This window comes from Corythoichthys intestinalis, chromosome 14 (genome assembly GCF_030265065.1).
Source record: "Corythoichthys intestinalis isolate RoL2023-P3 chromosome 14, ASM3026506v1, whole genome shotgun sequence".
Lineage (NCBI taxonomy): Eukaryota > Metazoa > Chordata > Actinopteri > Syngnathiformes > Syngnathidae > Corythoichthys > Corythoichthys intestinalis.
In genome coordinates this window covers 9,573,707-9,592,592 of record NC_080408.1, presented here as the reverse complement: position 1 = coordinate 9,592,592, position 18,886 = coordinate 9,573,707, and the positions used below count along the sequence as shown (strand labels likewise).

The 18,886-nt window shown below is 38.8% G+C and overlaps 1 protein-coding gene across 1 annotated transcript; it reads left to right on the top strand.

Annotated features, from left to right (window-relative positions):
- The first annotated feature begins 1,554 nt into the window (after window positions 1-1,554).
- Window positions 1,555-18,714, top strand: pter (phosphotriesterase related). Its single transcript, XM_057857511.1, has 5 exons — window positions 1,555-1,616; window positions 2,000-2,445; window positions 3,866-4,131; window positions 7,155-7,295; window positions 14,541-18,714. The coding sequence occupies exons 2-5, from the start codon at window positions 2,014-2,016 to the stop codon at window positions 14,749-14,751; spliced, it is 1,050 nt and encodes a 349-aa protein (XP_057713494.1). The 5' UTR covers window positions 1,555-1,616; window positions 2,000-2,013; the 3' UTR covers window positions 14,752-18,714.
- Window positions 18,715-18,886: the final 172 nt, after the last annotated feature.

Sequence of the window (18,886 nt, the reverse complement as noted above, 5' to 3'; positions counted from 1 at the left end):
TTCTTTCTTTTTTTCTGAAAGTTTCCCAAGGCTTTTGGTAGAATCTTCCCATCTGGCATAAAGAAAGCATTTCAGGAAAACAAACAAACATGGTGGCTGTAGTGTGATGATTATTTGGCTGCTTTGCTACTTCATAACGTACAGTAGATGACTTGCTGTGATTGATGGGAAAATTATGCCATTTAAGATGGATTGAACATCCAATACTTTTGAACTGGGAGAGGTTGGCAGCTACTCAAACGGATTGGACATCTATCATAGTTAATGACAGTGAAAAGTGAATGCCCAAGCCAGGTCTGGAGACATAAGAAAAATGAGACGTGAAAAAGTTATTATAATTGAAACGAATTTGACAAGGAGAATCAAATAGAAAACAATAATTCAAACAGATATTTGGGGGGGGGAAAGAATTTAAAAAACAACAACCCCAAAAATAAATTACTCAGAAAAACAGACACTTGAAAAAAAAAACATAATGAAACTACCCAAAAAATTCACTACCCAAAAAACAAAGAGTTGGGGGGAAATGAACTCAAGAAGCAAACCAAAAAATAAATTACTCAGAAAAAGAGAATTAAAAAAATACAAAAACAACCTTAAAAATAAACTACTCAGAAAAACAGACTTGAAAATAAATTAACTCAAAAATAAATAAATAAATTACCCAGAAAAACAGAGACTTGAAAAAAAAATAATAATAAAACAACCCTAAAAAATAAATTACTCAGAAAAACAAAGACTTGGGGGGGAAATAAACTCAAGAAGCATACCAAAAAATAAATTACTCAGAAGAAAAGAGAATTAAAAAAAAAAAAAAAAATACAAAAACAACCTTAAAAATAAACTACCCAGAAAAACAGGAACTTGAAAATAAATTAATTCAAAAAACAACCCCAAAATAAATAACTCAGAAAAACAAAGTGTTGGGAAAAAATTAATTCAAATACAACCCCCAAAATAAATTTCTCAGAAAAACAGTCTTGGAGGGGAAAAAAACGAATTCAATTAAAAAATAAAAAATAAAAAAAATCATATACATATATACCTTTTTTCTCAAATGAATGCAATATGCTTCCGTAGCAATACGCTTCCATAGATTAAGATATAAAAAGGATAAATAATTATAGGTTATTGGCAATGAGTTTCAAAACAAACTTTTTTACAAAATGCCTTAACATCATAAACAGTAAAAAAAAAAAAAAAAAAAAAAAAAAAAGTTAAAAAAAAAAAAAATACACTGAAACAATTTAATATAATTTAATTGAAAAATATGACTTGAAAAAAAAAAAACCCTAGCAATTTAATTGAATATATTTTATTGTTATTATTATTATTATTGGTTTTGTATAGATTGTTTTCTCATAGCATGCACCGGTTCAAACGTGTCATAAAAAGTACAAAGACGTTTTAGCCAATATGTTTGTATATAGAGTTCTGTTTTGTACACATGTGATTGTTCAATTAAGAAATAAAACAAAAATTAAACGTTATTAGCATTTGAGCACTCATCTTAAATCTCGTAAAATCTCGCGATGACTTCCCTACTATCTAAATCCGGCGGCTATTTTATGATCAAAAAGGGGCGGAGGCAGACCACAGTTGGGGATTTAAAAAAGGTCAGCACTTCTCTTCCACGCATTAACATTTTCATGCTTTAATTCGCTAAATCTTAAACCTCTGCTTCACGACGCCAACCAACGCTTTGAGTCTTTATGGGCGAAATTAATCGATTTGTTCAATCTGCACTTGTGCTAAAGACAAGTTTGTCTGTCAATGCAGTCGTTTATGGGGTGTTCCAGCAAAGCGTTGTCGTTTCAAAAATAGCCATTTCTAATAAAGTTGATGAAATAAGTTCACAGCCGCGTTTTAGTGGTTAGTATTCTGAGTCCAAAGGTTTGCGCTCCGTTGAGCGTGTCTGTTCACCTGTCATTTATCTCTGGAGCTGCCTGGCACGCTGTCAAACATTAAAGCCCTCTTGTTTTGCATGCGCTTCGTTCAGCTTGACGAGCCGTCATGAGCGAATTGAGCGGGAAAGTCCAGAGCGTCCTGGGTCCGCTGGACCCGGACCTCCTGGGCCGCACCATGACCCACGAGCACCTGACCATGACCTTCGAGTGCTGCTACGTTCCCCCGCCGCCGTGGAACCCCCAAACTACCGAGAACCCACTCCAGTTGAGCCACGCGCACTGGCTGAGGCAGAACCCGTACAGCTGCCATGAGAACCTGCTTCTGTGCCAGGAGACTGAGGCCGTGCGCGACGAGCTGCTGGCCTACAGGAAGGCAGGCGGAGGCAGCATGGTGGAGAACACCACCGTCGGCATCGACCGCGACTTGCCCACCCTCGTCCGGCTGGCTAAGGAGACCGGGGTCAACATCGTGGCAGGGGCCGGCTACTACGTGGACTGCACACATTCGGACCAAACTAGGAAGATGAGTGTGGAGAAGGTGCGTGAGCAAAATGCACTCGGAAAAAGAAGTACAGAAAATGCTAAACTCTTGGGATCAAAGACAAGTACAAAAAGTGAGCGATCCCGCCCAATGCATTTAGCAGTAAATGTGCAGAGGTGGCTAGAGTAGCTAAAAACTTTACTCAAGTAAGAGTAGCGTTACAGTGATCCCTCGTTTTTCGCGGTTAATGGGCACCAGAACCCGCCGGGATAAGTGAAAAACCGCGAAGTAGCGCCCCCATCCAAAAAAAGTGCTAATGTATTTTAGTGGTGCAACGATTAATCGATTAACTCGAGTATTCGATTACAAAAAAATATTCCAATTAAATTTTGTTGCTGTGAGTATTCGTTTAATTTAAGTGGCGTGGATACACTCCCCTCTGGTCTGTCTCTTTTCACATGGCTGAATCCAACTGCTCCCTGTTAAGACCAACCTAAACTAAGTTTTTGTTTGAGCTAATGTTTTTTAATGCATTCATAATTTAGTTTGCAGGTATATTTAGCCGTTTTTGCGCGAATATATGTCTGAAACCATTTGTTAAGAGCATTGTAAAAAAAAAAAAAAAAAAACTTTAGCATTTTATATTATTTAAGCTAGTGGACTTTTTCTATGTAAGTTCGCCAATTGTTCTTTTGTCGTACATGGATCCTCATTCAAAATATATATATATATATATATATATATATATATATATACGGTTTGAGGCTCAGCTCTGGTATTTTAATTTTTCATGTTCCTTATCCGATTACTCGATGATTCGAACTAACTAGTCCATCTATTAATCGACTACTAAAATATTCGATAGCTGCAGCCCTAATGTATTTACTCAGAGTTATCAAAGAGATACATATGACGTTTTTCACCTTTTTCCCCAAAGTATAATAAAAAACGTTTGTGTATATATACGTACATATATATATATATATATTTTTAATATATATACAGGTAAATGGTTTTTAAGCACTTTAACTGTAATAATTATGATACGTTTTAAAAATGTTACTTTCCCACAGAATAATTTTAAACAAGAAAAAAAGTATATGCCCAATCTGTTTTTAAAAAGTCATCAAATCTCCCAAATCTCCTTCCTAAGATTCTACACACACTCCATTACAGTTTTTAAAAATCATCTTCCCATGCCATTTAAATTTGTGTTAATTAGTTAATGTGTTGTTCATTGTTTGCAAGTGTCTTAATCAAACCTGATTGGGTTTGATTGTTGGGCCATCTTCTGTAGTTCTGCTCAAGTCAGTCATGAGATGAGGAGCACGTCACTTTGTATTGGTTATGCTGACCACGCTGCAGTGCCTTTTGCGTGTGTGTCTGTGATTAATTGGAGCCGGATTTTTCCAGATTGTTAGGAAACAACGTGTCACGCGAGCATTGCGTCGTACTTTAGTTCCAATTTGTTGGCCAGCTTACAGATGTGATCGTGGGCGAGGTCCTTTACGGCGCCGACGGCACGGAAATCCGCTGCGGCGTGATCGGCGAGATCGGCACCGGCTGGCCCATCACGGACAGCGAGAGAAAGGTCCTGCGGGCCACGGCGCACGCGCAAGCCCAGCTTGGCTGTCCCGTCATTATCCACCCCGGCCGCAACTCCGCCGCACCGGCAGAGGTCGTCCGCATCCTTCAGGAGGCGGGCGGAGACATTGGCAAGACGGTCATGTCCCACCTGGACAGGTGAGGGATGCGTAGGGAGTTCGGTCTTGTGACATATGGAAATACTGGAATTTTTGATGAAGCATTTTTTTTCAATATTTTTCAATTAAAAAAAAAAACCAAAAACTATTCAAATTGTCGCCTGCATTACACGTTACTTTTGTTCGTATGCTTTTTTTTTTTCCTCATTGTGAATTAATAGTTTCGTTGTCATGCCTCCGGCGCAATTAATAAGCCCCGTGCAACTAAATTAGAGCTGAAACGAATACTCGAGTAACTCGAGTTTAAAAACTGATCCGAGTAATTTTATTCACCTCGAGGAATTGCTAATTTTGCCAGCTCTAAGCATCACGTTTTGCCCGGACTACTCTTAATGCGGGACAACGCGCTGACGTCACGAGCGTAGAGGAAGAAGCAATAAAAAATTAAAAAAAAACCTTACTGCAGCCGACAGTCGCTACAAACTACGCCGACGTTGCTAAAAACTCTTCCCGCATGGTGCTAATGTGGTAGCAGTTAGTGTCCGATGCGTCTCTTAGATATCGCATGCATTTAGAACTAGATGCGAAATGACAGACTCGACCGCGTCTGGGCAGCGTTAGTAAAGAGCCGCCATCTTTAAGCAGTAGACTTCCCAGCGCTAATAAATTTAACGTTACTGTCACTCGCACACGTGACGTTAGCCCTTCGGAGGGCTTGGTTTCTATTGATTATGACCACTGTCGATGCGTGGCTAACGTGTCCTACATACAGGCTTTATTTAATCTGTAAAAACAAAGCGCTGTAGAGTGATGAGGGTGTAAAACGAAAACATAATAAAGCTAACTGTCAGTTTTAGCTCAGTAGTCATTGCTGAATAAAACACCAAGTAGCACTGGTCCCTAATTTGCTCCAATACAGCAGATATCATACATTTATTTTGAACACTGCAAAAACTCAAAATCCTATCAGTACTTACAGTTTAGACTAATTTAAAACTAGAACCTAAAAATAGCTTGTCACAAATGGAAATTAAATTGAAACACGTGGGAAAAACACGTAGCTTTCAAGTGATGTGTGTTATCAAGCGTAATTGCATTTTGATGGTAAGAAATATGTTTTTTTAATAAATAAGATCTAGAAGTTTTTTGAGTGAAAGCAGTGAATTTTTTTTTTCTAGACACATCTGAGATGCAATTGTTGGCTGTTTTCAACAATGTACATTGAAAATAAAGACATCGATTGACTGAAAATGGTTCAATATTGGATTAAATTTCTTTTTTTCTGGTGTATATTTATAATTGCTCGTTACCTAAAAAAAAAATGTTTTATCCGATTAATCGATAGAATTTTCAGTCGATTACTCGATCACTAAAATATTTGATAGCTGCAGCCCTAAACTATATACCGTAATTGAGCACTAGAGGCAGCAACACAAGTACAAGCAAGATTAGCCAGGTGAACAAGATATTGACCAATTAAAACCAACAGTGAGAGCAGCGCGCCTTTAGATGGGTGCTGCAGACTCTAGTACAGTAGGTGGGGCTATGCACCTGATAGTTGTTAGCAATCCGCCATTAAGCTAAATTTTGGACTTTTTTTTTTCTGCTTGTTAAGCTTCTGTTTACTATGGAGCCCCTAAAGCAGGGGTGTCCAAACTTTTTGCAAAGGGGGCCAGATTTGATGTAAAAAAGTGGGGGGGCGACCTTGGCTGACGTCCTTTACGTAGAATATATTTAAGCAAATTTTAGCAAGCCATTCTGTGTGTCACATTTGCTCTATTTTTTTATTTATTTTTTTATTAATAATTTCAACAATCTCGAAACTAGCCTTTGTTGCGTTCTCTTTCAACTCGTGGCCCATTGCAAAATACTAATGCTGTAAAATTAAACTAGCTTCAAATTGCTTCAATTTTTCGCTACGTATCTTCCTTGTAATCTTGTCGTACATGTCAGCTTGTCTTGTTTGGTAATGTCGCCTCTAGAGGTAGGAATCTTTGGGCACCTAACGATTCGATTACGATTCAGAGACTCCGATTCGATTATAAATCGATTATTGATGCCCCCCTCCTCCCATGTTTTAAAAATTTTTTTTTTTTATGTTTTGTATATTTGTTCCAAAATTGTTCAGAAATCCTCTCAGGCTAAATAAACCAAACTACTATTTCAGTATCAAGTTAACAGTTAAAAACAATAAATAATATACTCAAATCCCCATTCCGTATCAGCAGCTTTAAACTACATTCAATTAATTTAATGTTGTGAATCAACCGTTAAAGTTGTTAAAATTGCTCCTATTATTCCATAATTTCCCTTCTGTCTACTTTTGACATGTGAAAGTTTTAAAACTATTTTAAAGATAGATTCAAGTCAATATTTTGCCGATTTAGGATTATTTTAGATAAAAAGTTAATTAGGTTCGCTTGGAAGGTTCGCTACAACAGCCTTGCAGGGAAGTCTACTGCTTTAAGATGGCGGCCGTTTACAAACGCCCGCATCTAGCTTTCTGTACATGTGCTGGTAACGCCACCGAGTCAGTTATTTCGCATCTAGTCCCATATAAATATGATATCTACCATACCATTATGTGGACGTAGTTTGTAGCAGCTGTCTGCAACAGTCAGGTATTTTTTTTTTATTTTTTTTTTATCTCGCGGCATGAGTTGAGCTGAAGCCGTGAGTTGAGCATTGTCATTACCCGAGGGGCCGGGTAAGGACAAGCATGATGTTTAGCTACTCTCGCTCCGATCTTCATTGCGTCCCGAAGACCGCGCGGCGCGCTGAGTGTGTTTTACTTCCGCTTTACTTGACATATTTCAATAATCGGAATTTGGATGTTTGTGAATCGTTCTCGAATCTTCCACGGCCAAATTGCGAATAATCTAAGAATCGGAAATTTCGCACACCTCTAGTTAGCAGACATTTGATGTTGTCCCTCTAAAGTTCAGTTACAGCTATACGATTTGGACTTTGAATTCACAGTTATGGCAAGTAAAACATTATGTGATTAAGTTTTGCAACAACGGCTCCCATTGTTGTTGTTGTTTTTATCTTGTGCCGCCGCAGGACTATCTTCAATCATTCCGAACTGCTGGACTTTGCCGAGATGGGGAGTTACCTCGAATATGACCTTTTTGGAATCGAGACGCTCAACTACGTCTTCAACATGGACGTGGACATGCCCAGCGACAGCCAGAGAATTAATACGTCAGTACAACTTTTAACCAGAATTCTGCTGTTAAAAAAAAAAAAAAACTTAATCCATCAATTGAATTCCCTCATATTGTGACCTTTTCTGATCAATTTACTACTTTTTATTCCTAGACATTTTCTCACAAATGCACAATTTCTTCCTAAAGAAACTTGGTGTCATTCTCACAGGATTGATTTTATTTCCTCCTGAAAATAATATGTTTTATTTAGGGCTGTCAAGTGATTAAAATTTTTAATCGAGTTAATCACAGCTTAAAAATTAATTAATCACAATTCAAACCATCTCTAAAATATGCCATATTTTTCTGTAAATTATTGTTGCAATGGAAAGATAAGACACAAGACGGATATATACATTCAACATACTGTACATAAGTACTGTATTTGTTTATTATAACAATAAATCCACAAGATGGCATTAACATTCTCTCTGTTAAAGGGATCCATGGATAGAAAGACTTGTAGTTCTTAAAAGATAAATGTTAGTACAAATTATAGTAATTTTACATTAAAACCCCTCAATCTTTTCGTTTTAATAAAATTTGTAAAATTTTCAATCAAAAAATAAATTAGTAGCTTGCCATTGTTGACGTCACCGAGTGGTGACCTGCCGTTCTTCCACAGTGTGTTTAACTACGTAAGGTAGTGATTGAAATACACCACAAGGTGTCAATGGCGAGTTTTAAGTAGATATGGAGCCAGCGAGTGTGTTTTGTCCCTCAACTGACGCCGTAGTTTCCGGGTTCATTGTACCTTACGTTCATTTGAGTGCTGGCTTCACGACGTACGAGACCTCTGATAGTTTGTATATTGTGACTAAATATTGCCATCCAGTGTATTTGTTGAGAATAGAGTTCGACCAAAGTCTGAGTAAGTTTAATGTGTATTTTGCATAGCTATTTTGATTGGGAATGCCAGTTCTCTTTGCATTGTTGTTTAACTGTGTGAGAATAGGGCCTCGTTAATACAGATTGAAGTGCTTTTCTTTTTGTGAATATTTTTTTTTTTTTTTTAGAGATAGAAATATTATTTTTGTTGTGCTTTCATTAAAAGATACTTATGTTTGTTGTGAAGGAGTTGCCGAAGCTTATGCCAATAAACGGCTGTGCAAAACGAGGCGCAGTTGTAATCTGAGGCAATGTATTAGCAGGTCATTCCGTGCATGCGTCAAATGCGTCAAATTTTATAACGTGATTAAAGAAATTAATTACCGCCCGTTACCTCGGAATTTGACAGGACTAATTTTATTTCAAAGCGCTTTTCACAACACTCAAGGACACTTTACAACTGAATATACAAGAGATAAAAATAAACAAAAAAAGATTATAAATCAGAATAGATCAAAATAGCAGGAATGAAATCAACACAAAACAACAGAGGCTCAAGATAGAAATGATCATTTAAACAGATGTGTTTTGAGTCTGGATTTGAAAAGTGAGAACGAAGTTATATTACTGGCAGAATGACTAACCGCTCTGGAACCCAAAGGGGTGATATGGATAAAGGGGACAAAGAGGTCAGGGAGGAGTGTTAGTGCAAATGAGGACAGATATGTAGGGAGGGGCCAGGCCGTAAAATGACTACTTTGACTTTTTACTCTGAAAAATCCGACGATGTTTAGATTATGTATAATTTTGTTCAACTGTATTTTTTTTCAGGAAAATATGTGACACTTAAAAGGAAAAAAAAACTAAATACCGTATTTTTCGGACTATAAGTCGCACCTGAGTATAAGTCGCACCAGCCATAAAATGGCCAACGAAGAGGAAAAAAACATATATAAGCCGCACCAGAGTATAAGTCGCATTTTTGGGGGAAATTTACTTGATAAAATCCAACACATAGAACAGATATGCCATCTTGAAAGGCAATTTAATATGAAAATACATTAGAGAACAACATGCTGAATAAGTGTACAGTATGATAATGTCACATGATGCATGGACAACGAAATGCGAATATATTGTCCTCACCAGGACGCTACGGCTTGGTCCTGGCTATACAGCGAGCTAAACTCCCAAATGACAATGCTTGACGTCCGTATAATTTGCTGTCTTTATTTTGGCCGTCGTTATGACAGCATCATTTGAAGACTAAAACTAAAAATAGAAATAATACAAATCAATTTCGTCCGCGATACCAAACGGGTTTGCATCAACGTAAATAGATAATGGCCTACCGCACGCATGCTATTTTTAGACCGTGACGTCGCATCGTAAAGCGGAAGTAAAGCCGAAGTGGGACATTATAGACCCGCCCTCGCATAGAAACAACGTAATTTGTGCTACTTTTCGCCGGTAATCTTTCAAAAACAATCATGCCGATCACACATTGCTTTTTTTGGAACTTGTAGAAACTACTCTAGACATTACGACATATGAAGGAAGTTTTTTTCATACGTTTCCGGAAACCAAAAACTCGGGAGGAAAAAATGGGAAGACCGAATCAACTTGCGCGGACTTTAACACCAGCTCGGTGAATCCACTCACATTTCATATGCTGTAAACATTTTGTTGGGTTGGCATGGTCTTTCAGAGGACAAAGCGGGTAAGCCATTTTTATATTTTTAACTTATTTTTTTAGCGTAACGTTGTGCCATATTGCTTCTGTCTGACAATGAATGCCCTGAAAAGAATTACAATGGTATCTGACCGCCAGTGTAACCGTTTCTGTTATATATACATATATATATATAAAACAACTTTAGTAAGGGGGAAGTGTATATAAATTATAGAATTAAGATTTGTTATCAATGAAAAAATTAGAAGTGTTCGTAGGCTGTCACTGAGTAGCATTTGCGATCGCAACACAAAGCTAACTAAATTACCCCCAAGAACGGTCAGAGACTAGGACAACCAGAGGATAGATAAGAAAGACAGGGCTGATGGTGAAGGATAGCTTGTTGAAACAGGAGAATGTCATTGTCAGTTGCGCCGATAAAAAAGCTAAGGCTATGCTTAGGTCTTTTTCAGCCTTCGATACTCAAGCCATCTCTTTAACTGAACATTTTTATGTTCTTCCACATCTTTGCCAGTAAATTTGGCACCAGGCACATCATTTTCGGAGAGAATTGGTAGATTCAGCTCTGTAAACATCTCCTTCGTAAACCATTTCCATTCATTTCCTATTAGGGACAAATGGTAGCTTGTCCCTACTTAGCAACAGTAGCTAATGTCATGAATATTCATGAACGGAAGTGACGTGTTGCTTGCGGTACGCCATTAGCTGCTATTACAGCAATGACACAAACGGTTAGCATGCGTTCGCTAGCATTAGCACATCTTTCAAACAAGCACACAACTTGCTCTAAGTGTCCTATCGCGGGTGGAAAGCACACAACAACAACAGAAAAGATGATACACACAGGCATTGCCTCTGTAGAGATATTTTACAAGCATAAACAATGAAAGTAGGTTCGCAGCAGTGTTTCTCTCTCTCGCTCTCTCTGTCTCTCTCTGTCTCGCCCACTTGCTCAGACGCTGCGTTGCGTAGCTGTCCGTCTTCTTCTGGCGTGTGAGCACTCCTCTTCACGTAAACAAGTGCAAGTGCGCCCCCACGTGGGCGTGAAAGTGCCACAAACTAAAAGCATGCATTTCAAGATAAAAAAGTCAATAATACAATTGAACACACATTGCCAAAGGCAGAACGCAAACATGGCCATAGCTATTAAGACTTATTCATATAACTATAGCATCAAGAACATGCTAACAAGTTTACCAAACCATCAGTGTCACTCCAAAACACCAAAATAACATGGTGAAATAATATCATAATGTGTTATTAATTTCACACATAAGTTGCTCCTGAGTGTAAGTCGCACCACCAGCCAAACTATGAAAAAAACTGCGACTTATAGTCCAAAAAATATGGTACCCTTCCACCCGTTAAAGATACAACTTTGATCTTGACTTTAATATTGAAAGAAGTTAACTTCTGTAACACTGCCATTGACATTATAGTATAATGGTGAGATGAAGCCTAATGAGGCATTGAACCACTTGAGCCAATTGAGTTCATATCTTGTATCATCACAGTCATTTGTCCCTCAACTGCATTAGTGATCCGTTGATTTTTGTTGTTTGTTGGGAAGGAATTAATACAGGTAGTCCCTAAATTATGTACCCGACCTGCGTCATTTCGACTTTACGTTTTATTTACTTATTTTTATAAACAGTACCTAGTTCTTGCCATGTCAGGACAGCATCAGGTCCCACTTCCTTATTCTCATAATGCTGCTGCTTCTCACCCAACTCCTCTTGCAAGTCCCCATCCGGTGTTTTGAGTTCAGATGGCGTGCTTGCACTAAGAGAGGCGACGGTGGCAACCTGAGTAGCCATGATATCCCCCCTCTCTTGCCTTCCTACTCTTTTCACAAAGCCCATCTCTCTCAGGAAGGCGACTTATTCGTGAGTGAAGCCTAAATAGTTTTTTATTTTTTTATTTTTTTTAAAGCCTGAATAGTCACTGATTTTAACTGCATTTAACGTGCCTCACAGTATCTTAGTTTTTACTTCATCATATTAATATGTATATATGTATAATATATGTTTTTGGTCAGTTATTTTGAGAGTTTGGGAGTAGTTAGGGGTACTTAAGAGGTTCATTCCGTTTTTCGTAGAAATTCGGGTTACAGTGGGGCACATAAGTATTTTGTCAACCACCAATTGTGCAAGTTCTCCTACTTGAAAAGATTAGAGAGGCCTGTAATTGTCAACATGGGTAAACCTCAACGATGAGAGACAGAATATGGAGAAAAAAAAACAGAAAATCACATTGTTTGATTTTTAAAGAATTTATTTCAAAATTAGAGTGGAAAATAAGTATTTTTATTCACCTACAAACAAGCAAGGTTTCTGGCTGTCAAAGAGGTCTAACAAGGTCTAACGAGGCTCCACTCGTTACCTGTATTAATGGCACCTGTTTTAACTCATTATCGGTATAAAAGACACCTGTCACACATTCCAAACTCCACATTGGCCAAGACCAAAGAGCTGTCGAAGGACACCAGAGACAAAATTGTAGACCTGCACCAGGCTGGGAAGACTGAATCTGCAATATGTAAAACGCTTGGTGTAAAGAAATCAACTGTGGGAGCAATTATTAGAAAATGGAAGACATACAAGACCACTGATAATCTCCCTCGATCTGGGGCTCCATGCAAGATCTCACCCCGTGAAAATGATAACAAGAACGGTGCGCAAAAATCCCAGAACCACATGGGGGGACCTAGTGCATGACCTACAGAGAGCTGGGACCACAGTAACAAAGGCTACTATCAGTAACACAATGCGCCACCAGGGACTCAAATCCTGCACTGCCAGACGTGTCCCCCTACTGAAGCCAGTACATGTCCAGGCCTGTCTGCGGTTCGCTAGAAAGCATTTGGCTGATCCAGAAGAGGACTGGGAGAATGTGTTATGGTCAGATGAAACCAAAATAGAACTTTTCGGTAGAAACACAGGTTCTCATGTTTAGAGGAGAAAGAATACTGAAATGCATCCGAAGAACACCCTACCCACTGTGAAGCATGGGGGTTGAAACCTCATGCTTTGGGGCAGTTTTTCTGCAAAGGGACCAGGACGACTGATCTGTGCAAAGGAAAGAATGAATGGGGCCATGTATCGAGAGATTTTGAGTGAAAATCTCCTTTGCTCAGCAAGGGCACTGAAGATGAGATGTGGCTGTGTCTTTCAGCATGACAATGATCCCGAACACACAGCCAGGGCAACAAAGGAGTGGCTTCGTAAGAAGCATTTCAAGGTCCTGGAGTGGCCTAGCCAGTCTCCAGATCTCAACTCCATAGAAAATCTGTGGAGGGAGTTGAAAGTCCATGTTTCCCAACGACAGCCCCAAAACATCACTGCTCTAGGGGAGATCTGCATGGAGGAATGTACCAAAATACTAGGAACAGTGTGTTAAAAGCTTGTGAAGAGTTACAGAAAACGTTTGGCCTCCGTTATTGCCAACAAAGGGTACATAACAAAGTATTGAGATGAATTTTTGGGTTTGACCAAATACTTATTTTCCACCATGATTTGCAAATAAATTCTTCAAATCAAACAATGTGATTTTCCGTTTTTTTTTTTTTTTCCACATTCTGTCTCTCATGGTTGAGGTTTCCCCATGTTGACAATTACAGGCCTCTCTAATATTTTCATGTGGGAGACATTGCACAATTAGTGGTTGACTAAATACTTATTTGCACCACTGTACATTGCCAGCCTAAGAATGGAACTTGTTTTTAAGCCGGGGACTACCTGTATATACAATAATGTCTGAACAAGTCGTCTACGTCCATGGATTATCACATATGTTTAATAAAAAAATATCATGTAGTGTATGTTAAAATTAATCCCTCAATGATATTTTTATAATATGGCAGGTTGTACAATGTTGTTTTTTTTTCTGAAAATTACATGAGCGTTATCAGGCAGAGGACCGTTTCAAGTGCTTGTGTAACTTGAGAAAGGGCTCATATTATGTTTAACTTGAACATTATGTACAGAATAGGTTGATTTCCATTCATTTTTATTCAAAAACAAAAGTTCTTCCACACAGTGCAAGTCTACTTTCTTGCTGGTTCCATCCTATCAATTACTACAAGTCCTACCTGCCTCACTACTAAACCTTTCTCTCTCCCTAACTCTTTAAATGACCTCCAAACTATCCTACTCTCACCTGACCAATATCTAAAGCACTTCCTGAAGCAATCACGTGGTACAGCTGGGCAGCGAGGCTTCGGAAGTCATCCTTTTTGACACCTCCCCAAAATGAAACGAGTCTCTGTACACATTTCGCGGAAACGTCATTTATTACTTGACACACACTTCGAAGGCTCGGTAATTGTAATTAGCGAGTCCTTATATAGCGCATTTATATAAATGGTTACCATGCCCAAAGTGCTTTACATTAGCACACATATACCCTTCGGTGCACCTCATTACATCACTACATTTAACGTTATTCTACTTTTTTTAATTCTTTTTTTTTTTCCTCAAAGGATAGTTACTTAAAAAAAAAAAAAAAACTTATTGATTTTTTTTTTTTTTTTTTTTTTAATGCTGTTTTTTTTATGCAAATAAATACCGTAGGACCTTGTTTAGGCTATACACTTTAACTCTTGGAGTTATTTATGAAAATAATTGACGGCTCGTATTGATTTTGGACGACATCTGATCCGGGACGCCAGAGAGGAGTGAGTTTAAAGCTCTCCATTGTTTTTTTGCTTTCCTCTTTCAGCTTGGCCTTCCTGGTGAAAGAAGGCTACGAGGACAAATTGTTGATGGCGCACGACATCCACACAAAAGACCGTTTGTGCAAGTACGGCGGTCACGGCTACTCGCACATCCTTCGCAACATCGTGCCCAAGATGCTTACGCGGGGCATCTCGCAGACGCAAGTGGACAAGATGCTCGTGGACAACCCCAAACGCTGGCTCACCTTCAAATGAAGCACAACAAGAAAAAGGCCAGGCAGTTTTTCATTTGTTTAATGAAGCCATAATTTTTTTTCTTCCATCTTGGGATTACGAGCCAACTATTAGATGCAATGTGGCCATAATGAATTAATTTTGGCCTTCAGTCAATCACCGGGTGCAGTTTTTTCCCTCACGCTGATTGTGATTAAATGTGTCATGCTGCTCATAATGTAGAGTTAAGTAGCCCATAGGGATTTATACGCTAGACACATTCCGATTTAAATTGTCATTTTATTTTATTTTTTTTCAATTTATGGAATGGTTGGAAAAAATACAAAAGGAATGAAACAAGTTGAAAACCAAGGTGGACTAATAGGATCATTGATGCATTAACTCCTTTGCCGCCATCGTCGGCAATAGGGGTGTGACAATATATCGAAAAGTGATACATTGCGATACTTTGTAGCCCAAAATGTTATCAATATGTTTCCACCAAGACTTGATTAATGGTTTTAAAGCAACACTTGGTAACTTTTCAGTTTTAGTCGATTTTTTTCAACGGTGGTGGAGAAAAGCGTTGGTGTTTTGCCTTCAGTCTCTTGTGAAAGAATATTTTATTCATGCTTACAAAACACGTTTATTAACTACTGTGAAACTATATGCTTGCATGTGAGACTGTATTCATGTTCGTGCGTTCCAGATATGTGTGCTTCATATATTCCTTTGAACTTCCACAATGGCGTCTGTTGACTGCTTTATCAAGATATGACTCCCTCTTGTACCAGGCAGAGCTAGTTTCCAAGGTCATAACTCAGGATGTTTTTCTGTGGAAAATCCTCAGGTTGGGTTGTAGTAAGTTTCACTTCTGTTTCACAGTAAGCATCCTTAGGTAACACCCTTTCAATAGTACAAAGGAACTTGGCTCACTTTGTCTCACTGTACTCCTGCGTGGTAACAGCTCCTGAGTGGATCACGCCATTTATACCCTAGATATACACTCACCGGCCACTTTATTAGGTACACCATGGTATTAACGGGTTGGACCCCCTTTTGCCTTCAGAATTGCCTCAATTCTTCGTGGCATAGATTCAACAAGGTGCTGTAAGCATTCTTCAGAGAGTTTGGTCCATATTGACATGATGGCATCACACAGTTGGTGCAGATTTGTCGGCTGCACATCCATGATGTGAATCTCCCGTTCCACCATATCCCACAGATGCTCTATTGAATTGAGATCTGGTGACTGTGGAGGCCATTTGAGTACAGTAAACTCATTGTCATGTTCAAAAAACCAGTCTGAGATGATTCCAGCTTTATGACATGGCGCATTATCCTGCTGAAAGTAGCCATCGGAAGTTGGGTAGATTGTGGTCATAAAGGGATGGACATGGTCAGCAACAATACTCAGGTAGGCTATGGCGATCTAACGATGCTCAATTGGTACCAAGGGGCCCAAAGAGTGCCAAGAAAATATTCCCCACACCATTACACCACCACCACCAGCCTGAACGGTTAATACAAGGCAGGATGGATCCATGCTTTCATGTTGTTGACGTCAAATTCTGACCCTACCATCCGAATGTCGCAGCAGAAATCGGGACTCATCAGACCAGGCAACGTTTTTTCAATCTTCTATTGTCCAATTTCGATGAGCTTGTGCAAATTGTAGCCTCAGTTTCCTGTTCTTAGCTGAAAGGAGTGGCACCCGGCATGTTCTTCTGCTGCTGTAGCCCATCTGCCTCAAAGTTCGACGTACTGTGCGTTCAGAGATGCTCTTCTGCCTAGCTTGGTTGTAACGGGTGGTTATTTGAGTCACTGTTGCCTTTCTATCAGCTCGAACCAGTCTGGCCATTCCCTTGACCTCTGGCATCAACAAGGCATTTCCGCACACAGAACTCCCGCTCATGGATATTTTTTCTTTTTCGGACCATTCTCTGTAAACCCTAGAGATGGTTGTGCGTGAAAATCCCAGTAGATCAGCAGTTTCTGATATATTCAGAAGAGCCCTTCTGGCACCATTAACCATGCCACGTTCAAAGTCACTCAAATCACCTTTCTTCCCCATACTGATGCTTGGTTTGGACTGCAAGAGATTGTCATAAACCATGTTTACATGCCTAAATGATAATGCCAATAAGTGATTGGCTGATTAGAAATGAAGTGTTAACAAGCAGTTGGACCGGTGTACCTAATAAAGTGGCCGGTGAGTGTATGTCTTGTTTATAAAGTCTTCGAAGCAGGCAATCCTTGGCTGGGTCTGATTATCTTCTCTCATTTGAGCTATTGATTGATATGTGTCTTGGGGTTCAAAAGTGAACTTCCCTGACAACTGTGTTTCTCTAAGGACAAGCGCACACCCGCATAGTGTCGTAAAATCATGATGGTCGCTTGCAGATGGATTAAACAGCATTTCTGTTTCCAGCGGCTGTGTGAAGGATGAAAACTAATAAGGTAATGGATCCAGTTGTGGCTAAACAATAGCATATGACGGTTAGCAACTGTGTGGTTTAGTGTGGCTCACCCCCCCACCCCAACCAAAATCGTCAGCACTGACGCCAGCGAGTGAAAGCCAGGCCAGTGTTTATTCTGTATATCATGGAAGCCGCCCTTTTTCTGACAAAACTTTTTGTCTCTGTTGCTCTGCCATCATTGCAGAATTCGCGTGAAAGCGTCAGCATCGACTTCCATCTTTATAATGAATGGGGAAAGGGGGAAGTGACGTATGCTGTAAAGCAATTGGCACATTTGTAATTTTTTTTTGTGTGTGGCAGGGTTCCTGTCACCCTCCTCAAAGTTAATTAGTGCCAGCGAAAGTGATACAGACCCCCTGAAGATATAAAAGAGGAGTCATTCAACTAGTTGTCAGTCGACATACAGTATCGTCACAAATGTTATGAAAATATTTTCTAAAGGTTGAAAAGTTACCTAGTGTTGCTTTTAAGAGGTCACTGTAAAAAAATTAAAGTGAAGTGTCTACGTTAGCACACTGGCTGCCATTGACGGCGCTTGAAATCCAATTCATTTTGACTGGAATGGACGTTAAACCCATTCTAATTCACAGCAGAAACATAAAAATTGCTTGGCATTCTGTCTATTAGTTGTTTTGTTTAATATCCTCGAATGGTTTCCTGACCCATGTATTAGCAATTGTTTCATCACCGCATCGTGAGATTATTGTTATAGTGAGCTTTGTATCACAAATTGTATCGTATCCTGAAATACCCAGTTTCCCACCCCTACTAAGCAACACCTTTCAACATCTTGACAAAGATACCTTTTTTTGACGCTTCCTCAAGTCGTCTTGCCGCACTAACAAAATTTTGACATATACTTGTTGAAAGTACATAAATACCCAGATATTGAAACGAAACCACGAGAAGAATCTAAAACCTCAATAAAAGCAGCTGAATTGACAAAGCATGGTTTTTTTATCCATTAAAAACAAAATGCAGCAAAAATAAATGCAATTTTCATCTATTTCCTCTTCATAAGAAATAATGACGGCAGTTCCAATATTGTGTGAAAAAATTGCATTCAGTCATTTCATTTTATATTTCTTTTATTCTATACATACGTTATTTGAGTGCATGGTTTGATACTATATACAAGTTGTTGCTTTGGATTTAAGAATATGGTAGTAATCACCCCACACAGTGTAATACTAGTATGTTGAGATATTGTATGTTGAAGACCGATAGACATACAATTGTTTCTCGTGTTCTCATTCATTGGTAAATAATGTCGCACAACCACGGCAAATGAATGCATATCCTTGTTTTGCTTCTCATTGTCTTGAATCCTTTGAGATTCGTAACGACATTTTTGACATTTTTTTGGCTTGAGTAGTAGAAGTATTCCGACTGTCAAAGGTGGCGCAGCATAGAGCTGTGCCAACGCGGACGAAGACTGGAAACTGGCTGATGATAAACACGTAAGCAAAACAATTTTGCAACGCGTAGTCTTTCAACCGCCTAACCATTGATATCAATTTTAGAAGTCTTTCCAAACTAGTTTTTTTTTTCATGTCCATTGAGATATTATGGTCATTTCATGAATAATTGAAGTGCAAATCCTAAATTGTGCACCTTTAACCAAGTGCTTACTAAAATATTCAGTTACAAACAAAAACCTACTGTTTTTGATGATGCATTCTCTTCTTACTGTAGTA